The following is a 24,715-nucleotide window of genomic DNA, read 5'->3' on the forward strand; positions in this document are numbered from 1 at the left end:
AAATTGATGACTTGGACCAAATAATAAAGAAAAGCAGCCAATAAGTGCCCAACATATAGATGGGAACTCCTTCAATACTGTTTAAAAAGCATCCCAGGGTGATACCTCAAGAAGTTGGTTGAGAAAATGTCAAGAGTACATGTCTGCAAATTCTAGGCAAAGGGTGACTACTTTGAAGATGCTAAAATATAACACAGTTTTGATTTATTTTGGATTTTGTCCAAACATAATTCCCATAGTTCCATTTATGTTATTCCATAGTTTTAAAACCACAACAAACAAGCTCAGCAGCGATTACCCACTTCCATGACGCACTGTGAATGACGTAATCTATTGGTATAAATAACTACATTTGTATACATTTTTTTTTATTTGAATATTTTTGCAAAAAAATTTAAATATATTGTTTCTATACTTAACATCAACAACTTAAAATCAATAGTTTTATATATTTCCATCGATTTCCTCTCAGACTCAGCACCTGTTCACATGGCAACTGCCACTCTCTGAGGTGGAGGTGTAGGAGAAAAGGTAAATGGAAGGAGGGAACAGAGAGATGAGTGAAAAGCAAAAAAGTGTTACTGGAGAGAATTCAAACTCCCAGGCTGTACTGCTGTGCAAAGGAGCAAAATCAGGTCTCTTAGGCCACGTCCACTTGTTTCCTAACCAGGGGTGAAATTAACAGCCGTCCTCCTGCCAAATAAATAATTAGGCCTGTGTCCTGCTTAACTCATATCATTCTCATTTAAATAAAATGGCCAAACAAATGCATGCAGTCTCCAGTTACCTTTTTTTGTTGCAGGGGATTTTGAGTAATGAAAATTATGAGTGGCTAATGACTTTGGAACACCACTAGTCACAGTGGCCGGTAAGCCAAAAAGTTAATGTCAAGCTCTGTTCCTAATGTCATCGTTTTCCAAAGTATGCTGTACTAGAGGGTATTTTCCAAAGCCTCTGTTTTCATTGGAGTAAAACGTCATTCCAGTGTGGATGAGAAGTGTAAAAGTAGCAAAATCAATAATTTTTCAACCGAAAACGTATTAGGCCAGAAAAATACTTTACGCAAGAATGCATAAGCAAATGCAAGTGCTTGGCTAAAGCTGAAAATTCTTATTGTGCGTTCTTGCGATCTTGCATAACAACCTTCAGTACTCAAGGGAGTGATAGAGTGCCCCTTGTGGCAACGTTGGGACTGCAACGCATTTTGGAACGCAACAACACACAAAATTGATCTTGCATAGCTAGAAGTGCTTGCGTTCATGTACTTGCATAGTGTAGAGTATTTTTCATCTTAATGTGCAAATGGCATCATACTTATCTGTTCTGTGACAGTTGGGTTTCACTTAACTGTGCTCAGATTCTTAAAAAAAAAATCAATGAAAACAAAGTTGGCCAGAATATATACATATATAAATATAAACAAATATAAATATATGTAAAACAAATAAACATACCTCTTAAAGTGTAAATCTTTGCAGATTAATTGCTCATATTTTCACTCTATTTGAGTTTGTTGCGTGTTTATATCTGCAGTGTTTTAATTCCTTCCCCAGATTATTCTTAAGAAAAAGTGAAAAGCCCAATGCTTTGACAAGCGCTGTTTCTGCTTACCTTTAAATAAAGTAAGCCTCAGAGACTCAAATAGCCACAAAGTAATATTTTTCATGAGTTATTTTCTGCATTTTTATCAGGCGTGAGCATTATTCAGCAAGTCGCACTTCAGCTCCCATTAATGCTTTGCGGTATGAATAAATTATGCAAATGAATATGTACTACTCACAGCTTTACTGTTTGAAGATTTAATATATGCTGCTGTTATTGTATTTGTTGTAATTTGCAGTTATTTGTCATTTTGTGATTATTCAGAGCTCATCTTATACTTAATATGTTGTCTTTGGTTGTCACCATTATTGTGATTTGTATGTCAGTTAATGCGCAGTTATGGAAATGCTCTACAATGTGTAAGTAATTTTAGAATAATAGTCATATCAGTTGTATAAAATAAAAGCTGTTGTATTGTCATTACCTTGCAAGGTTTTATGAATATTAATTTGTAATGGGGTTCGCGTGGGCATGTTGGAGCCCAGGGCAGACGCCTATATCTCCTGTAGGACAGGCCGGTTCTTGTGCAGCAATGGGTTGGCCCAAATTACCCAGCGGCCCACCGGGAAAATGCCCGGTGCTCCCGATGGCCAGTCTGCCCCTGTTAAATGCGCCACGTGACACCCCATTGAAGTGACAGCAGAGGTTGCTCTTTTTCACGACGCAGTTTGCACACTCAAACGCACGCGCGCACACACAGATGGCCCCGAGCTCCTGGATCAGTGGCTTGACCGACAGCCCTAATAACAGCCTGAAAACAGCCTCCTTGCCTGCTCGAGAGAAGGGTGTGATTAGCACACTGTGATCACTCCAACCAAGAAGCAGTTACACATTGAAACGCTCCTTCTCAAACAGCCTAGTGCAAATACAGACCCTCCGAACAGCTTTTCATGCTTTTGGATTGAAAAAATAAACAATAATGCAGAATGTGATGAGCGTAGTGATGAGTAAAATAAATAAATTCTGACTATAGTGCCGATGGAGCATTGAAGTTTAACTGTCTATTACCAGCCTGGAAAATATGATGAGCCAATTGATTTGCTTTTAATTTGTTTAGTTCTTTCACTCTAGTGGAGGGAAGCAATGATTGGATACAGAACCGTTTAGAAATACACACTGAGGAGCTTTGAGCTTTGATGATTTGCTCATCATCCTAATCAAACGTGTGTTAGATGTTATTTTGAAGTATTGGTTCACTCTTGCTGTGATGTTGGGCTGGGTGTGGAACGCAGAAAGTGTGACACATTTTTCATTAGAAAGTTTGTATGTGTCCAGCTTATAATCGAAAGCTGGTTTGAAGATACTCTGTCCACATGCGTAGTGAATCAGTCATTGACATGTGACACTAAGTGTCGCATTGACACGTATAATTTTTTTTTCATGGTTCATCATTACACATTATTGTAGAGATAAAAAAAAAAAACTTCATCTTTTATCAAGATGTAATAACTTTCTCAGCCTCTGAAATGACTTTTCTGCTGATGTAACCAAGGCCATGTGGGCGGGGAAAAGTAATATTAACCAATAATATCACAGCCTAGTTTTTACGATCCAATCAAATGGTGATTAATAAAGTCAAGTCCTGCCTACATTATTTCTTACAGAATATTTACAGAAGTTAAATGTGTAGGGTTGACAGGAAACCAAAATTTCAGTAGTCGGTATAGATACCAGTAAAATTTCACAATTCTCGATACCAATTTCGATGCCACGGCAAAAATTAATAATATGATTTTGAACACACTCCTTTAGCCTATATAAAAAGTTATATATCAATGTAAATAATACATTAAATCAAAAGCATGTTTCCTTCAAGTGTTTCTTAATTTAGTAAATATTGCTTCAAGTTTTTTAAGTTGAGTCCTACTGAAATCTGTTTAATTTTATTTCCCAGATTACGTCTTTTCCATTTTCAGAGCATCATAATATAAACTAGAACACTGATGAAAACTTTTATTCAGTACAGCAGTCTTGCTTTTGATATACAGGTGCATCTCAATAAATTAGAATGTCGTGGAAAAGTTCATTTATTTCAGTAATTCAACTCAAATTGTGAAACTCGTATATTAAATAAATTCAGTGCACACAGACTGAAGTAGTTTAAGTCTTTGGTTCTTTTAATTGTGATGATTTTGGCTCACATTTAACAAAAACCCACCAATTCACTATCTCAAAAAATTAGAATATGGTGACATGCCAATCAGCTAATCAGCTCAAAACACCTGCAAAAGTTTCCTGAGCCTTCAAAATGGTCTCTCAGTTTGGTTCACTAGGCTACACAATCATGGGGAAGACTGCTGATCTGACAGTTGTCCAGAAGACAATCATTGACACCCTTCACAAGGAGGGTAAGCCACAAACATTCATTGCCAAAGAAGCTGGCTGTTCACAGAGTGCTGTATCCAAGCATGTTAACAGAAAGTTGAGTGGAAGGAAAAAGTGTGGAAGAAAAAGATGCACAACCAACCGAGAGAACCGCAGCCTTATGAGGATTGTCAAGCAAAATCGATTCAAGAATTTGGGTGAACTTCACAAGGAATGGACTGAGGCTGGGGTCAAGGCATCAAGAGCCAGCACACACAGACGTGTCAAGGAATTTGGCTACAGTTGTCGTATTCCTCTTGTTAAGCCACTCCTGAACCACAGACAACGTCAGAGGCGTCTTACCTGGGCTAAGGAGAAGAAGAACTGGACTGTTGCCCAGTGGTCCAAAGTCCTCTTTTCAGATGAGAGCAAGTTTTGTATTTCATTTGGAAACCAATTTGGAAACCAGCCCAAGTTGCTTGAAGTCCAGTGTTAAGTTTCCACAGTCTGTGATGATTTGGGGTGCAATGTCATCTGCTGGTGTTGGTCCATTGTGTTTTTTGAAAACCAAAGTCACTGCACCCGTTTACCAAGAAATTTTGGAGCACTTCATGCTTCCTTCTGCTGACCAGCTTTTTAAAGATGCTGATTTCATTTTCCAGCAGGATTTGGCACCTGCCCACACTGCCAAAAGCACCAAAAGTTGGTTAAATGACCATGGTGTTGGTGTGCTTGACTGGCCAGCAAACTCACCAGACCTGAACTCCATAGAGAATCTGTGGGGTATTGTCAAGAGGAAAATGAGAAACAAGAGACCAAAAAATGCAGATGAGCTGAAGGCCACTGTCAAAGAAACCTGGGCTTCCATACCACCTCAGCAGTGCCACAAACTGATCACCTCCATGCCACGCCAAATTGAGGCAGTAATTAAAGCAAAAGGAGCCCCTACCAAGTACTGAGTACATATACAGTAAATGAACATACTTTCCAGAAGGCCAACAATTCACTAAAAATGTTTTTATTTATTGGTCTTATGATGTATTCTAATTTTTTGAGATAGTGAATTGGTGGGTTTTTGTTAAATGTGAGCCAAAATCATCACAATTAAAAGAACCAAAGACTTAAACTACTTCAGTCTGTATGCATTGAATTTATTTAATACACAAGTTTCACAATTTGAGTTGAATTACTGAAATAAATGAACTTTTTCATGACATTCTAATTTATTGAGATGCACCTGTATTGCTTAAATAATATTATTTACTAATATTTTTGATTAACCATTATTGTTTATTGTTATTATTACTACAACAATTAATATTACATTTTACTATACAAGTGTAATATATTCCTGTCACAATTTCTTCAATTTCACCCTTGTAGTTGAATCAAGCTTTTATTTTGATGTCAAGACTTTTCATTTTCCGTATGTTTTTGACGGTAGCTTCACAGCTCCTGAAAGGCAGTTGGTTATATGGCCCATTGTGATTATTAAAGCTCAAATGCTGTGATTTAATAAAATAAATATATAGTCTGAATGTGCTGTGCGCTTCACAGTGAATGAGTGCTCTGCTTTGTCATTTCCTACTACATGCACAGAGTGCACAATGAATAAAATGTGGAGTTTTCAATGGATGAGCGGCTTTACACATTCACTTTGAAGCGCACAGCACATGCAGAATAAAATTGCAGCCTTTCACAGTTTAATAATCATACTAGTTCGAGGACCTGGGTAGCTCAGCAAGTAAAGACATTGACTACCACACCTGGACTCGCAAGTTGGAATCCAGGGTGTGCTGAGTGACTCCAGTCAGTTGGCCTACCAATTGGCCCGGTTGCTATGGAGGGTAGAGTCATGTTGGGTTAACCTCCTCGTGGTCGCTATAATGTGGTTCTCGCTCTTGGTGGGGCATGTGGTGAGTTGTGCGTGGTTGCCGTGGAGAATAGCATGAAGCCTCCACACGTGCTAGATATCCACGGTAACGCGCTCAACAAGCCGTGTGATAAGATGCGAGGATTGACTGTCTCAGATACGGAGGCAACTGAGATTTGTCCTCCGCCACCCGGATTGAGGCGAGTCACTACACCACCACGAGGACCTAGAGCGCATTAGGAATTGGGCATGCCAAATTGGGGAGAAAAAGGGGAGAACCCCCCCCCCAAAAAAAATCATACTAGGTCTAGGACATATCACAATTTTAATATGATTAATTGTGCATAATGTTTTTCCCCAAAGTAGGTCAAATTCGTGTGTGAGCATTTGAAAGCCGTTGTGTGTAAGTCAGACAGCGCATGTGTATCAAACTGAGTCAGTACTACCGGTACTGCAGAAACTGGTATTGTTACATCTTTTTTATTTTGGTATCAGCTTGGTACCAAAGTACCAGTAGTTTTAACATCCCTATTGGAAATGCTGTTTACATGTTGTGTTTAAATGTTGTTTTTATTTAGGGTTAGGTTAGTACTACAGTCTGATGTATATAGGTAGAGGTAAGAGGAAGAGTAGCTGCTCTATACATACATGTGCACACTGTTAAAGACAAGTAAGATTTTGTGATAAAACTGCACATATTTAGGTTCTTAACTGCAAAAAAATTTGCAAAGTGCCCTGAGTAAAAACAGCATTCACCCACGGCCTGCAGTGTTATCGCAAAATCTCAGGACCAAGTTCAAAGGTTGTGTACATGCTAGGCAAACAAATGTGTGAAAATGAATCCATTAACTCTGCTGTGGGTTTGGATTTGTTTGCACGTGTGAGACTGTGAGAGTTCATGTATGCATGTTTTTGTCCTGTCATACTTTAATATGGGCATGTCTTTTACTGATGTGCAGCTATTAAAACTACACATCTCTTATTCTTTTCTTATGTAATACAGTCACAGAAGTTCCAAATCATGTCTACCTCCTGGCCAAAGTGCAGGCTTTGAAATGCTTTTTGTGAGTCCTGCTCTAGAAACGGTCTTTCCTGAGGCCAGTTTAAACTGGGTTAGACCTAAAAAGGTGATTTGCATCTAAAATTCAGCAAGCTCCTGTTTTAGTAAGGCTATAAGGCATTTTTGGGAGTCACATGTTGTCATTCTCTACTCAGAGGTTGCCTTTTCATAGCTTAGGAGACTTCAATTGTATCAGATTTGTCTCAGATGTTTCTCCTAAAATCCCTTTTTTTAAATGATAAATAAAGATACTCTTTCTTACAGTAGAGTATAGAGCTCTAAAATCAATGTGAATAGCATAGCTAAGATAATTTCATGTTTTAATTTCATGTTTCATGTTTTCATTTGTTGATTGATGAAGAAAGTTCATATAGAAATCTTGGAGTTTTGATTGCAGACTTTGGCATCTTGGCAAATCTGAACACAGTTTGAAATGAAGCAAAAGTAAGAGTTAAGCAATAGTCTCCATTTGCTCTCAGTTTAATCTCATTGCTGTCTATGAGAAACATCTGAAATGTTAAAGAAATTTCATTTGTGATTTTTCTTTCCTATAAGTTGACCCATACAGAAAACTTATATGACCATATATGAACATATACTTTATATAAAATTAAGGCTAATATATTTGGGCATATATACTGATGAGCCAAAACATTATGACCACTCACATGTGAAGTGATTAATGTTGATCATCTCCTAACAAAGCCACTTGTCAAGGTCTGGGTAGATTAGATGGTAAGCAAACAATCAGGCAGGAGTAAAGACCTGTGCGACTTTGACAAGTGCCAGATTGTTATGGCCAGACAACTGGGTCAGAGCATCTCTGAAACAGCAAGGCTTGTGGGGTGCTCTTGGTCAGCAGTGGTGAGTACCTACCGACAGTGGTCCGAGGAGGGACAAACCACAAACCGGCGACAGGATGTTAGGCACCCAAGGCTCATCAAATAGTGAGGGCAACGAAGGCTTTCCCGTCTTGTCCGAACCGACAGAAGGTCTACTGTGGCACAAGTCTCAGAAAATGTTAATGATGGTTACGGGAGGAATGTGTCACAACACACCCATCACACCCTGCTGTGTATGGGGCTGCGTAGCCACAGATCGGTCAGAGAGCCTATGATGACCCCTGGCCACCGTTGAAAGTGTTAACAATGGGCACGCGAATGTCAGAACTGGACCTTGGAGCAGTGGAAGAAGGTTTCCTGGTTCGATAAGTCCCGTTTTCTTTTACATCACGTGGACAGCTCTGTACATGTGTGCTGTTTACCTGGTGAAGTGATTGCACCAGGTTGCACTGTGGGAAGATGGCAATCCGTTAGAGGGAGTGTGATGCTCTGGGTAATGTTCTGCTGGGAAACCCTTGGTCCGGACATTCATGTGGATATCAATTTAACACGTGCCACCTATCTAAACATCGTTGCAGACCAGGTACACAGGCAGTGGCCTCTTTCAGCATGATAATGCACCCATCCACATACACTGCACACATTGTTCAGGAATGGTTTGAGGAACATGATGAAGAGTTCAAGGTGTTGCCCTGGCCTCCAAGTTCTCCAGATCTCAATCCGATTGAGCATCTGTGGGATATGCTGTACTAACAAGTCCGATCCATGGCTGTGATTCCACCTCGCAACTTACAGGACTTGAAGGATCTGCTGCTAATGTCTTGGTGCCAGATACCACAGGTAACCTTCCGGGGTCTCGTAGAGTCCATGCATTGGTGGGTCAGCGCTGTTTTGGCGGCACGCTGAGAACCAACAGCATATTAGCCAGGTGGTCATAATGTTTTGGCTTATCAGTGTATATACATATTAAAATTCCACTATATATACTGTATATAGTATATGAAAATGGGTATTTTTGTAGTATGTTGAAATGTATGTTGCATATATGTACAAGACTACAAATATGTGACTTTATATCAGTAAAAACCATACATGAACATACATATTATTTATCTTTTTTACGTATATTGCCATCTAAAAGATTTCTGTATGGGGGATGTGGGCTTGTCTTTCAACTTTTGCTTTTGTTTTGCTTTTGCAGATCTTTGAAAGATGCATAGCATAGTTATTTCCATTTGCACCTGCTTTCTTTCTTACTGCAAGTTTTCAGTGCAAGTATCTGAGCATTCATTTAAAGATTTTGTTGTTTGGAAAAAGCTGTGGTCCTCCAGTGGCTTTAGTGTTTTTACTTTTAGTTGGCAGTCTGCCAAAGCAGATTTGCATATGAATGATTGTGTTTTGTGTTACGATCCAAAGAAAAGATGGGAGTTGAAGGGTGAAATGCCTCCCAGAATGGACGGATTTTGTGTGGGGGGTGAGATAGTGCAGATATGAAGAACAAGCACTGACAGTCCCAAAGAATGAACAGAGAGCCTCAAAACACACAAAAATACACACACATGGAGCGTCATGCCAAAAGGCACCAACGTGACCGAGGAAGTGATAAAGAAAAGAGAGCTAGTGTGAGAGAAAGAGAGCATGTGTGAGTAGTGGGGGGTTTAGATGTGATAAGGCCTCCATGGCAACGGAATGTCTATCATAATTTATGTAACGCCACCCTGGTCCTCTCCATTCCGCTCTCCTGAAATCCTAACCTCCGATCTTCAGCTGATTACAATCTACATTGACCACATCCGTGCAGCTGGGGCTCTCAACTCTCCTCACTGACTGTCATTTATGTAGATTGACAGAGAGTGAACCCTGTGACCCCCAACCTGAAGGTGTCCCGGCCCAATCCAAATAAACACACATTTAGACACTCGTACTAACACATATAAATATTCTTAGAGGAAAATGTGTATTTCTCTTTAATATCTCAGGAGACAGAAAGGAATTCTCAATTACTTTTCTTTTAATTATCAACATTGTCTCAGATGTTTCTCCTAAAATTGTTGCTTGCCAGTGTAAAACTCACTTCCACGATGCTAGAGTGTTGTGGGTGGTTACTAGGTGATTTCTTTCTTGCCCAGAGTTAAAGCTAAGTATGAGCAATACTAGGCCAATAGTGATGCTTTCTTAGGAAACACCATCAACAATTGTTGACATAGAGTAAAAGTATAGAGTTATAAAATAAATGTGGATAGCATTGCTCAGATAATTTTGTCTTGGAAGAGTTTGATGAGTAATGTTTGAGATCATATTGAAATCTCTGACTTTTCATTGCAGACTTTAGTGTCTTTAGCCAATCTAAACACAGTTTGAGACATAGATGAGATCTCTTTTGAAAGACATAGAAACTGGTGTTTTCTCAGTAGAAAAATCCTAAATAGGAGACATATGCCAAATCTTAATTTAATCTCCACTGAATTTAACCTGTGAAAAGAAGGAATTTCAGTAGTCGGTACCAACACCAGTAAAATTTCACGATTCTCGATACCAGTTTCGACACCACAGCAAAATTATTTAATATGCTATTGAGCACACTCCTTTAGCTTATTTAAAAAGTTAAATCTTAAGGTAAATAACACATTAATACAATGTTATGTTTCCTTCCAGTGTTTCTCAATTATGTAAACATTGCTTCAAGGTTTTTTTAAGCAAATACTTAGGCTTTGTCCACAGCATCGTAATTTCCCTGTGACATTTGTGTAAATAACAAATATGACATCCAATTAAGATTTCGTTATTTTATTCTCTGTTGTATTGAGACTGTACAACAATGACTGAGAAATTACTTTAATCCAAATTTAGGCCCATCAAGGTCGTTTACTCATTCGAAACTGAAATTCTTCCAGACGGCCTTCAGTTGCTCACACCTTATTCCCTCCCACTGTCAAGACTGTGGTGTTTTCAATTGGCAGTAGCTTCTCTTGACCTTAAGATGAAAAGAAAAGGAGTGATTTTCATTTCCCAGAGAGTTGGGTGTTCTGTATGTGTCATGGGTGTTCATCTAAACTCCCTTTTGCATCTGTTGCATGTTCAGTTTCGTTCTCACACTACGAGGGTATGGACACATGTGCTGGTGTGGACAATACATGTGCAACTTTGTGTTCAAAAATGACTGTGTGTGTCTGTTAGAGATGGGTCAAACTGGTCGACTAGTTAACTAGTTGTCCAACAACCTGACTAGTTGATTAGTGAAGTTGACTAGTTTTTCTAGATTTCCAGTAATTTTTTTTTAGTTCAGTCAGGACCACTTCCCTCCAATGCATACTTTTATTGACTTGTAAACAATTGAAACAATCTGTTGGTATTGGCGGTATGGTTCTGTTCTGGGCAACCCATCCATGCAGCCGTTGACAGAGCGGAGAGCGCAGCGAATCAGTGCAGAACAGATCCATCAAAATTATACAACATGGTATATTTGTTCACTTGCATAATGTAGATTGAATAGACACTGGAATGGACAAGTTGGTAAATCAAGAACAAGGCGTAATAACACATGAAGTTAGATTAACAATAGATTGCCAATCTGGAATTTCTAAAAGCACAGATTAACTGCAGTGCTTGATTTTTGATATTTTTAGCAGGTGCTTTAATTAGCATGCTTTTGAGACCCCCCCCCCCCCAAGAAACACATCCAATTGGGGTCAGGTGAACCCAAAACTAGCCTAATTATAAAGAGCTTCCTTAAGACCAATTAGTTGAATAGTCGTTTAGGCATCCCACTGACACATAGATTTTGAAAATGTAGATTTGCACATCCCTAGTGTGTGTATGTGGTTATGTGGGTAACAGGGTAGGTGTTGGATTTTGCTCGGCTCCCCCTCTTATCATTTAAAGCAATGTGCTTTGTACCAATCTGGGCAGGAGATTTGCAACACTTTAAGCTCTATCATATTGTTATCTAGTGAGTCGACAGAGGAAGATGGATGAAAGAGCACTGGAGAATGTGGGGGCAGCCAGTGAATGAAGGGATTAAATAGAGAAAAAAAGCATGCGAGGAGGAAAGGTGTCATATTTATGTCTTCTATGCCTCATCTTCTTGCTAATTTATATTGTTTATACTGTATGTCCAGGCTAAACTTTACCACAGATCAGAGAAATTTACCACTAAATAAACATTTGGATGTCAAACTTTTGCACAGTTAAGCCCCTTTGATAGTTTCTGCTTTTGCAAGGTGCCAGAGTGCATATTGATTTTCTTTTAGTTTTATTTCCTTGAAGATTTAATTATCTTGATGTGTTAATTTTTAGCGCATAAAACCCTCCCAGAATATTTGGTCAATGCCAAAAGTGTTGAGTAAGGACTGCTGGATGCATTAAATGCGTGCACTGCAGTGATTATTCATGTGATTCGGGAATTTACTTGACTGTTGGTGCATTTTCGACGCTCTCTGCTATGTATAATATGCCTCGGGCAGGCAAACAGACCCACGCATTGACACATGGCACAATTATGACTGCAGCACAAATTATCAAGAATTATACACTCCCACTCTAATTTAATCTCAACAGGCTTGACAAATGCTAATGAAGAGGGATGGTCACTGCCCTCGAAAATAATGCTTTTGACTGGAGGGGGTCCAAAAGCATTGCAGTTAACACACACGTCCACTGGTGACCAATAGTAAAGTTCCTTTAATAACTTGTAGCCTTCACACCCAGCTCTTTGACACAACACATCATTTGCCATGAGTCGCAAGAGAAACAAGCAACTTGGTCTGACAATACAAGCCCAAAATAAGCAGCTTGTGAGCGAAAACAAGCAACCCTAGTTTTAATTGCTTAATTTCTTTGATTAACATAGAAAGCATTACATAAAGGTGATTAAACAAGGCTAAATTGTAACTTATGCAGACTTATACAATTATAATAATTATATAATTAAGGCGCATGTCTTCTGTTTGGTTGCTAACACATGCCTTTGAGGGACTAGTGGCTATGAGAGGTGGTAATTAACACCGCTGACTCCTCCTCCAGTCATTCCATTCCTGTCTTTCACACCGACTTTCTGGCTGCCTTACTGCATTGCAGCCCGGCCTGCTACTTTTAAACGAACATTTCTGGCTTTGCATCCCATTTGTTTTTTTGTGGGTTTTTACCTTGGTTCCCTTTGCATCTGTCTCTCTCTGTACATCTGTCGTACTGTCTGTATTTTATCTGTGTGTTTCCTGCTCTCACTCTCGCCCTCTATATCAAACCATGCCGGCTCTAAAGTCAGCGTTGCCCTGGCAACCGCTAGAGATCTGCAGCTGCAAAGATGTGGAAAGAGCCTGACTCACATGCCTACCTCTGATGCATACACACAAGCACACAAACACATTAACAGGCTTGCACGTGCACCAATGCAAATACAAATAGGCACACAACTCTAAAACAACAAATCTGAAATGCACAAACTAGTCTTAGGCTTAGATCCCTGCTGAAAAGACCAGCTTAGACCAGTATGAATTTTCAGCCTGGTTTATGCTGGTTTGGACCCACGAGTCACCCACCGTCCATTCATAGACAATTTGGAAACCAATTGTGAAAATCGCAAACTCTAATCAGATTGCCTGACTGCCAGTGATCAGTGTTCAGGGAAACAAAATTGTGTTTAAAAGGTACTAGGTTGAGATGATTTTGAATCTTTTGAAAGGAAGAACACACTGAATTTGCTGAACTTTGTGTGGTTAGTGGCTTCAAATCTTTGAAAGATATTAAGAGGTGAATTCATTAACCTTGGCTCACCCGCAGACCTGCTGAAAAAAAAATTCTTATCAAAATATTAGTAACTAGTCTTGACCAATGCAAAGTAGGTACCGTTTTAAAGCTTAAAAGCTCTGCTTTACAATGCATGTAGGAATTATGATCAGAACTAAAGAAGTGCTTTGAAATTTGCAAATCAGAAGTGTTCCATTTTGATAATTTATTAAAACATTTTGCACTGTACATATTATTGTAAAATGTAAAAACATCAAACTGATCAAATATCCATGTGTATTTGCATGTGTATTTAGTTCTTTATATAGAATTATTATGTTTAATTTGTTTGGAGAGGTTTTATTTGTTAGGATAAATTATTTTTGTAGTGCTCTATCTTTTGATTGCTTTGTCGTATCAACACAAATTTTCACTCAGGTACAGGTGACATGTTTGGGAACAAAACAAAATAATTTTTTCTGAGCTACCTTATTTACATTCTGAGCTATATAATGTCAAATCAGAAAAATAAGAAAAAGTAAATTTTTGGCTCAAGTTTATTTGTGATTTTTCAGCCGTTTCTTATAGGCTGAGATAATCTATATCATTAAAAATTGGAAAAAAAAAAGATGTTGTTTTGTTGTTGTTGTTGTTTTGAGTTATAAGCCTTTATTTTTGTGTATGCCACTGAAACAGGAAATCTTTAAAAACACCCTCAGATCTTAAAGGGTTATAAAGTTCCTCTGCACATGGTATTTTAGTGAAAAAAAAAAAATTATTCACTAACTTCTGTATTCTAGTTTTAGCAGGTGCAATTAGTATTGAATTATTGCTGCATCTTGAGTAGTTAAATTGTTATTGCCATTCCTTTCTGTGCAAACACATCTTCTTTCTATGTAAATTAGGCTCTTTATAGATTGCGCTTTATTCACAAAACTCAGTGCTATTTGCTCTGTGCAATTTACATTGCGCAATTACCGCCTGAGGAAAGCAGACGGTAAACTGAACTTTAGTTAAAAGAGATGCTTGTGTACATTTTCTATCAAATACGGCAGTAGTAATTCAACAAATAATAATCAAGTGATGGAGAGTAGCATTATAACCTGGCTTGTATCCAGATGCGCAGTGTAGTCAAGCGTACTTTTGACATGGTGTCTGGATTACAATAGTGGAGTGATGCTGTACAGTCCTGGCAGAGTGTGTCAGATCGTGGTGGTCTGTTGCATCCTCCGACATATAGAGCTCAGAACCGGCCCTCAAGATTGGAATTGTGCTGTGCAAAGCAAGGTTAGCACTGATTTTGCTGGCGCGATTGTGCGGTTGCCTGATCTGCATAATGTGAATCAGAACAGACTCCAACTCAGGACTCATAGAAAAAGGGGTCAGACCTAGTATCCTGTAAATGACTGGAGGATGTTTGCGTCATTGCTTGATAATCACATTCAGAAGTTGAAACTAACACATCTGTGCCAATAAGTGATTAGTTATACCTGATACAATGTATTCTGTCCAAGCTACTGTTTTAAATCATGAATGTGTTTAAACTTGTGTATTTAAGAGAAAGACTGGAGCTCGTTTTGCATTGGTGTTTGTCAGGCAAGCATGTTTTGTTTGCATGGCATGTGAATGTTTTTGTGTTTAAAGTGAACTGAAGTGTTCATTTTGTGCTACTGACTCATTTCTCATTCCTCTTGGCGATCATGCTTTTAATAGTTAAATATCAATGATTTATGTGTTCCACATTGATATAACCCAGATACATAATCAGTATCATGTCCTCTTGTCAGCCAAAACACAGTCTCAGAACTATCACTGTCAAGATGTGCCCCAGATCTAATAACATTATACATTTATACTCATTCCTGAAGACGTTTTTATGGATTTAACACACTTTCAAAGTCTCTTTTATTATGTTGTGGTTATGATTAGAGATGCAACGATCTGATACCTGGATCGGTATCGGCTCCGATACTGACGTTTTAGATGGATCGGATATCGGTCTGGTGAGCCCGATCCAAATCTGATACTGTGTGTTAGTCATGTTCGTTCTTGTCAAGCTCCAAAAATGACATAAAAGAACCATAAAAAGAGTTCATATGACTCGTGCATTTTATTCAAAGCCACTTGAAGATGTGCGATAGCTCTGTGAATCACAAAAGGCTGTGTTTAATAAGTAAATATATAATATGCACGTGCAGCTCCAGCACGTTATTGAATGGCGCTGCTCTGTTTACACACACTCGCGGCTATTTTTAACCTTCACGCGTTGTGCAACATTTGAGCGCTACTCACGAACAACATCTCAGATGTAGATGCTCAATAGTTCGGTTCACTTATAATTGATTATAAACCAGAATTTGAATAAGAAGCTAATTAAAATACTGTGAACTTGCTTACAAACAGACACATACAGGACTTCCTGGAGAGTTCAGAATGTCAAAATAAAGTTAAAGGTGCACAGTTGAAATATATTACTGTTGTATTTAAAATTCTAAAAGTAAATAATAATAATAATATATTATTATTATTATTATTATTATTATTATTATTATTATTATTATTTGTTTGTTTACAAATTATAACCATATTTCAGTTTAATGGGTTCCATAAAATAACTGTGAATGAAAAGTGAAGATATCTTACAACTAAATAAAATAAATAAATAAATAAAGAGATCTGAATCCTTTAAAGTCCAGATACAAGTTGAAGTTTTTTTTTTGCACAAAAAAAAAAAAAAAAAAAAAAAAAAAAAAAAAAATGCCTTCTTTTCTACTGAACACTTAGATTTATTTTTGCTGCAGCGTTATCCAGTAGACTAGTTAACAATAACGTTTTTCTTAATAGTTTGTACATTTATATTGAAATAATGTGTAGTTAAAGGTTTGTGTTTCTTCACATATAATTAGCATCACTCAGTGAAGTATGGATATTCTAAACTGATTATGAAAACAACAACACTGGTATCGGCTTGGGATCGGTATCGGCCGATACTTAGATTTCAGATATCGGAATCGGAAGAGAAAAAGTGGTATCGGTGCATCCCTAGTTATGAAGTTGACATTTATACAAACTATTTGGTTAACAGCTTTCGTTTGTTGCTGTGTGGCACTAGATCATTAAGTTGTTGTTGTGTGTGTAGTTTTGCTAATGTTCAGTCTAAGGAGGTCTATCATACCTGAAGTGAGCTATTCGTTAGCATGGCCATTCATCTCAAACAAGTATGACCTGTATGCTGCCATCAGCTTATGGGCACTTAGTTCCAGGTTTGTTTATTTTTTGCCAAAAAAAGTCATTAATACCATGTGACTAATTACTCTGGAACCACAGGAAAACGACATTCTGATTGGCTGATGGCACCACAAGAGGTTGTAAAGTCTCAAGCCCTACACTAGCGACTCTCCTTAGCTGTTACGTCAAAAAGAGCAATGGAAATCCCTTTTATGCTTTTAAGAGCCCTCCCAAAAAATCAGTCACAGTCAAAACAGCAACTATAATCAATCTGGGACCGTATTCACAAAGATTTTTATCTTACCACTAGGAGTTCTCAAAAGAGTTCCTAGCTAGGAGTTTTTGCTTAAAACCTAATCACAAAACTGCTACGAGCAAGTTTTACTGAGGAAATCTTAAGATAAGAGTAAAGTGGAGTTGACCTTGTTGCTTTGGATGATGTCACGTTTTATAAGCGTACTCTTTTAAATCACCCATAGTGACTGGTAGACAGGGAACCGCTGTTTGTCAGCGAGGAGGACTTCTAAGCTGTCGTGGGTTTGGGAGCTACTTTTTGTGTTAAAATGCTTCATGAATTACTCTTAGAAGAAAGTTTACAAGTCTTAAAATTTGGAGTTACATGCCCCTAATTTTTTAAGAGTTGCTCCTAAATTTCTGCATTAGGAGCTACTTTTAGTCTTAAGATTTTTTGTGAGTACGGGCCCTGATCTTATAGAATCATGCAATTTACAGTACCTACATTTTTGCAAAATTATTTTTACGTCACTCGTACCTATCGCGGCACTTTCCTGGTGAAATGAACACTAGAGGTGCTACAACAACAATGACTTTTATTCACTTTCACACAAATCATGTGTAAATTGGCAGATTATCAATTTCTAAACACTTTTCACCCTTTTCCTCACAAAATGCTATCTTAATACATCAAAACACTAACTATAGCGCATGACTTGTTCATAAAAATTTACCTCAAAAACCTCATCTTTTCATCTCAAATGGGCTTTTTATTAGACTATTGGTTAGGTTTAAGGTTTAGGGTAGGGAGGTAGGTTTTGTTGATTTAAAACTCAATAGAGCAGTAACCTTAAAAACTGAATCTGTCGGGGGCCTGGGTAGCTCAGCGAGTATTGACGTTGACTACCACCCCTGGAGTCGCAAGTTGAAATCCAGGGCATGCTGAGTGATTCCAGCCAGGTCTTCTAAGCAACCAAATTGGCCCAGTTGCTAGGGAGGGTAGAGTCACATGAGGTAACCTCCTCATGGTCATGATTAGGAGTTCTCGCACTCAGTGGGGCATGTGGTAATTTGTGAATGGATCGTGGAGAGTAGCATGAGCCTCCACATGCTGTGAGTCTCCGCGGTGTCATGCACAGTGAGCCATGTGATAAGATGTGTGGATTGACGGTCTCAGAATCGGAGGCAACTGAGACTTGTCGTCCACCACCCGGATTGAGGTGAGTAACCGCGTCACCACGAGGACCTACTAAGTAGTGGGAATTAGGCATTCCAAATAGGGAGAAAATGGGATAAAATAAAAAAACTTATCTGTTTTAGAGAACATTCTTGCTTTTAACGCCAAACAGTGAATATTTCACCTCGGAACTGCCATAAAACATGTAATGAACTATGTAATGTCATTTTGCAAAAATGTCACTACAGTCATGTAATTTTCATGAGATCAGGATGCATATAAAATATGTCGCTACAAATAAAATGTATAAGAAAAAGTGCTAAAAGTTGAGTCCTGCAACCTGTCAAACAAGTACAACTATGTTGAAATCTGCACAAAAGACATAATTTCCCCATTTTCCTTTCATTAGTTTGTCCATCTTCACTTATGCTTCCCATGTTCTTGCCAATCTCTTCCAAACAAAGTTTTGTTCAGGCAAACATGAACATCTTCATTATGTCATCAATAAGTCAATGTTCTTCTCTCTGTTTCTTCTCAGAAATACTTCTGGATGACTTCATGCTGACACACCCAATCTTCCTTGCCCCAGACAAGTTCCAGCAGGTCTTGCTTCAGCAGTATCCTTTTCCCTGTGCCAGGAACATACACTCACTGAGCACTTGATTAGGAACACTATGGTCCTAATAAAGTGCCCGACGTGGTCTTCTGCTGTTGTAGCCCATCCGCCTCAAGGTTTGACATGTTGTGCATTCTAAGATGCTATTCTGTTCACTACATTTGTACAGAGTGGTTATCTGAGTTACTGTAGCTTTTCTGTCACTTGAACCATTCTGGCCATTCTCCGTTGACCTTTCTCATCAACAAGGCGTTTCCGACCACAGAACTGTCACTCACTGGTAGCCCTTTTCCACCAAAATTGCAATGGTTCTCGTGCCGAGCCTGTGCTCCACTTGTTCACCTCCGGGGGAAATCTGGAGCCTATCGTAAACTGGCCGCTCTTTTGCACTGACCTGAGAGCCAAATGGTGATGTAACGGGTTACTGTCTATGTAGTAGTTTCACGTGATTACCTCAAACATAAACAAATATGGTGCGTCACAGTGTGTTTGTATACAGCTTTTACTCTTGTTTCTGAGGACATATTTAAACATATGCATTAATGCAATCCATCGTTATTACATTGCTCAAAAAGATTGCCAGAGATGACATCTACGCTAAAGACGACAGGTAATATAATTACATTATATTGTATAAACTATGGCTTAACTTGCTAAGTTCTGTAAACTGATACAGTGGAATCATTATTAACATTGATGAGGCAGATGGTTGTATTTGGGTTTTTTCCGTAGCATATAATATTATTGATTGAAAATCTTAACGTTTTCCTTAACAGATAGCCGCAATCTTCCAAACTTAGTGAGCAGCTGGTCAAAAATCCCCTTACAGAACAAAACAATGCACAAAATAAGATGACAACAGTGTTAAGAAAAGCTAACAAAGTTGGCAAATATAACAACTTACTGAGATCAGCTGCAGAGGACACCGGCGATTCAACAATGCCCCAGTTAGTTAGCAGGCTGGTCGGTGTCCGAGTCCAAAACATCGTTGCTCCGTCCACTGTCGTTTTTGCTTATGGCCTTCTATTGGTCCCTGTACTCCCTTAAGTGTTTTTCAGTTTGTTTATGATTTGGTCAATTGTCCAATTGAAGGTGGTGTGCATCATGTCGTGCTGTATCTTCATTCTCGTAGAATATTTTTTCCTTCGCAATCTCTGTAGTTTATCTCAGATCTTCGTAAATACCATATTGCAAGTAGAGCACTCATTTCGTCGTGTTACCTGAACACTTTTGATGTCTGATAATTTTGTGGGTTTTTTATTGTTGTTATAGAGCGAAGAAGTACTCCTTGCTGCAGACGGTAGCTACTGTTGATGTTTGGGAAAACTTTACCATGATGATGAAACATTATCCCGCCCTCCGTTCCTTGACGTAATCGGTTCCTGCGTAGAGACCAGCAAGCTTTTGGGGCCAGTGCGGAACCAGGTTTTTGGCCCTGGAACTGCCTTTTCTGCGGTGGAAATGCGTGGAACAGTTCGAGAATTTGCACCGGCCCAGGAACCCGAACCATGTCGGTGGAAAAGGGCTATGGATGTTTTTTGTTTTTGGCACCATTCTGAGTAAACTCTAGAGATTGTTATATATGAAAATCCCATGAGATCAGCAGTTACAGAAATACTCAAACCAGCCAATCCCAACAGTGCTAGTGCCCCAACATTTTATCCACTCTGTCCATTTGTTTTGTAACACTTATAAAAAGTTATTGTTAAATAAAATGGAACTTCTCAGCAGCACTTGTCTTCAAAATACTTCCAAGACAAACAGAATTATCTGCCAACACCCCATTACACATGCAGCTGAGGAGCTCAGCATTTCTCTACTGCAGGGGGCTCAGATCAGTCGCGTGTGCTGTATTAGCTTCAGATTTGGGTCGAAATGCTTTAGCTATTACCCACAATGCTAACCTACCTCTAGCTATCTCTGTTTTAGCCCCATCCCCTGAGTCGTCCATTGGGCCTGTCAGAATTCAGATTAGAAAAATGTAATGTTTTTGTATTGTTAGCTTCAGGCGTTGTGTCAGAGTTTGTGTGTTTGAAGACAGGACACCCCTTTCTCTTCTCATTAAGCCCCCCTTTCTCTCATTCGGTGACCTACATTCCTTCTGTGAGTGCCAGAGCCCCCCCTAGCCAGACCATAATGGTGTCTGAGGGGCTTGTCTGCGGACTTTAAGCACAAAGGTATTCCTGGGGAGGTCTGTCTGCATGCCTCAGTGCTCCTAATGCAGCGTGTCTGCCATAGATCTTAAACGGGCCCCCATGAGTGTCTGTGGTAATAATTGACCCCTGCTAATCTCCCCTGACTGCTATCACCACCTCAGTGTTATGATCTACTCCTCTCTTCCTCTTTCTCACTCTTCCTCCTCCTCGCCATTTAACTTTTCACTTCCACACCTTTTTCCTGGTCTTTGACTTGACCTAATCCAGGCCTAATCAGATCATTTGTTGTGGAAACATGTCTGCTTCCTGCTTTGAAAGAACCGTCTCTGCACTTCCCACTTGTCAGGGCTCATTTAAGGGATTTAATTAAAAGATTTAAAGATTTTAAAGGATGATTTCTTTTTACTTAGAACTGAAACTGGTTTCAGCTTAACTCACACTCACAGAGATGCACACACCGTCTGCACACACAACTTTTTTATTATATCCATGTATGTTGTTGCAGACGAATCATATAGAACAGTAAAATTGCTCACAGAAACTTTAATTTCTCTTCCTTTCCTGCACTCCATTGCAGTATCTCACAGGAGACGGATGACGTGAGCTCCACTAACACCGTCTACACTCCTATTGGTTGTTGCTCCTTAAAGTCATTCCTCATTTGTATAAAGCTGAACATTTCTCAACTTTCTCAAGTCGCTGGACACACCCACATCGAGACGCTGTGTTGTTTGAAGTCGATGCATTTGTGTATGGGGCTTATGGCATTGATTTTTAGCAAAAGTGCATTTATGAATCCATCATGGAGTTAATTTAACTGTCATAAAGTCACATTTAAACTGCCTAATTTCCAGCAATTATCTCTAAAAATAAAACTTATTATAAAATAATAATCAAATATAAAAACATAATAATAATATATATTATAGTTTCTAAAAATATTTTTTATTTTTAGACAACTTTGTCAATTAAGTAATTAAATAAATACGTTTTTAACAACGTTGACCATTTTAAGACATTTTAATGTTGAATATGAAATGTATAATATAGTAATATGTATAAAATGATGAATACTACGGAAAATACATTTGTAAAATGTTAATGAAATATATATTTAACATTATCTAAATACAGTGTGTGTGTATATATATATATATATATATATATATATATATATATATATATATATATATATATATATACTGTGTATGTATGTATATATATATATATATATATATATATATATTTATTAGGGCTGTCAATTGGGCAGGGAAACTAAATTCAAATTTGTACCTTAAAACATTTATAAATTCTAAATTCGAATTTTAAAGTCAGCTGATTTTTTAAATTGACATTATTTCCTTAGTCCACAAGAGAGCGAATTGAATACATTTAGCCATACAGCACTGTGTTATATTATTGCAAAGAACATTCCTGGCTGTTAAAATTTCCATTTTAAACTAAAGTGCATTAAATAAAAAATATTGACTTCAAGTCAAAAGTAAAACAAGGGGGGAAACGCTTCAGTAGGCATTTCTGTGTTAACATGGTGTTACACTTGCACTGGTGCCACAGTATGTAATACCACAAACTCAAAGTTCATAATAACAGCAATATACCACAGTGTTTTTCATTAATTACAGCTGTAGGTAGTGTAGAATTATTCCCAGATAGCAGTGGTATTCGGCTGAACTCAGTTGCAAAGCAGCTCATGATCCCTGGTCAGGGGCTGTTCAAAGAGACGGAACACAACAGAAAGGAACAGAACGCGAGGATCTTGAGACACACATTTCCAACTTTAACTCCTTTACAGACAAACCCATTGCTTAATCTGAGAAATGCTGATAAGAGAGCAAGACGCAATAGCCAAAGACCACCACCTACTGTAAGGGGCTCCGAACGCTTTTGCAACCATCCAGTTTACCATTTGTTTTTCTATGTAAAATCTAGACGAACATCTTTTTCGCTTTGTGTGTGTTTATTCAGTGTCTTGTGCAGGAGCACTGTTTTTTAGATGCCGTGTCAAGTTAAAAAGAACTTTAAAACACGTCTCGAGACACCTGGTTTCAGTTAAACTGTATTTTGTTGTGCTTCATCTAGCCTTTTTAAGCGCAAGAATGCGATCGGCCTGAAATCATCACCATGGCACACATCCAAAATTTGAATGCTCAGTTTCAGTATTCGAATGTGTGTATTTTTCTTAAATTAATATCATATATATATATATATATATTTTAAAGATAATGTAAATACATTTCAACAACTTAAAAAAATAAAAAATTTACTTTTAAAAATAAAAAACATAAATTAAAAAAACATTTAAAAAATATGTTCCTAAAAAGTAAATATTTTTTGTGGAGGGGCCACTGACAATATCAGCAGGCAGGACAAGAACAAATCTCACTACAGGTTAAAAAAAAACAAAACAAACACACACACACACACACACACAGTTTGAGTGGCTGAGCAATCAAAGCTCAGTAGCTGAGCTCCCAGTGGAGCTGGTCTGGCTGAACTCCAAACCGCTTTGGAGGCAAGATCCAGAACTCATGCAGGGAACTGAGTTCATCTTTCACAGCTCCCCAGTAGCTCAGGCTGCTGTTTTAAGGGCACCCAAACAGAGGTGGCAGCTCTAGATATAGAATTACTAGATCTGGGATGCCATGCTCTTGGGTCTTTTTTGTACAGGAATAGCTGTTTCAAATTTAGACAGGGAGTCGGGGACACTTTAATTATAGGAAAAGAGGCTCGGGGATACTCCACTTCAAATTTAGTCTAGATTTCAGGTTTCCTGCTCATATGAGTTTACTGCTAGTTTTTGGGACAGTGTCTGTAATCTCTTTAAAGATTTTTAGGTCATTGTACATGCTGAAATATGATATGTTTTTGCTTAAATGCTTACAATGTGATTTTCCATTCAAGTGAAAAAGTGAAAAATCCATTCTGTGTGTTTATGTCGTAGCATAAGTGTGTGTGTGTGTGTGTGGGTGGGTGTGATGGGTGTGTTCCATCGCCTTCAATACTCCTCAAAGGTTGTAATTATTCTGGCTGTCTGGCCACATAGCTGTAGATTATGTTTTTCTAGCTGTGCATCTGTGTCAGGTGATCGGACAACGGCTGTCTGAGTATGTGTTTATCCACATGCACTAATATGCACCCATTTATCTATCTATCTGTCTGTCTGTCTGTCATCTCTCTGTCAGTCAAGCATGTAATGAATATATGCATAACTTGGAGAATTTGAGCTGGAAATACAAGTGTAGACGTGTGTGTACATTTACATTCAAGTCATATAACAGATGCTCTTATCCAGAGGAACCTATAAAAAGTGAGTGCAGGTGCGTATGTATTGGCTTGTGAGTGGTTTGATCCTTAACTCTGGGCTCAGATTCAGTGCAGAGGGCAAGCAGGGTGAGGGCTGGCCTGGCTGGGATGGAGCGGAGCGGAAACTTGCGGTGCTGACTGTTGCCTTCCGCTACCTGGACACATACAGAGACTTACTGCAGGAGGAGGGAGACCGATCCAACACCTTCCCAAAGGTAATGGACTCGTGTAAAATACACAGTAGAGCAGATTTGTAAATTTGAGTTACTAAAAGAACTTAGAGATGCGCATACTAAAATACATACAGATTGGATATATTTTGCTCAGTTCTTTGGGTGTTATTACTGGTGTAAGACTATTAGGGTTCCTTTGGTAACAAACACATTAAAAAGCTTCTAATAAGGAAAATGTTGCTCTTTTTGCTGCCAGCCTTTCTTATTGAAACAGAAACACACCTGTGCTTTTGTTCTTTTTCTGTGATATTTTAAGTGTAGCACATGACTACACAAAGTTTATTTTGAAACCTTCTGTTCTATTTTTACATGCCACTGTTTTTAGAATTCAGGGTTTGGACC

The 24,715-nt window shown here is 38.4% G+C and overlaps 1 protein-coding gene across 1 annotated transcript in view; it reads left to right on the forward strand.

The window, feature by feature from the left end:
* The window catches only part of LOC127452228 (rap guanine nucleotide exchange factor-like 1), a 58,341-nt gene that overhangs the window by 9,836 nt on the left and 23,790 nt on the right, over window positions 1-24,715 (forward strand). The window contains exons 2-3 of the mRNA XM_051717576.1: window positions 18,583-18,661; window positions 24,205-24,355. Of these exons, the coding sequence (XP_051573536.1) occupies window positions 18,583-18,661; window positions 24,205-24,355 (230 nt within the window). The remainder of the gene's footprint in view (window positions 1-18,582; window positions 18,662-24,204; window positions 24,356-24,715) is intronic.

This window comes from Myxocyprinus asiaticus, chromosome 14, assembly GCF_019703515.2.
Source record: "Myxocyprinus asiaticus isolate MX2 ecotype Aquarium Trade chromosome 14, UBuf_Myxa_2, whole genome shotgun sequence".
Taxonomy (NCBI): Eukaryota; Metazoa; Chordata; class Actinopteri; order Cypriniformes; family Catostomidae; genus Myxocyprinus; species Myxocyprinus asiaticus.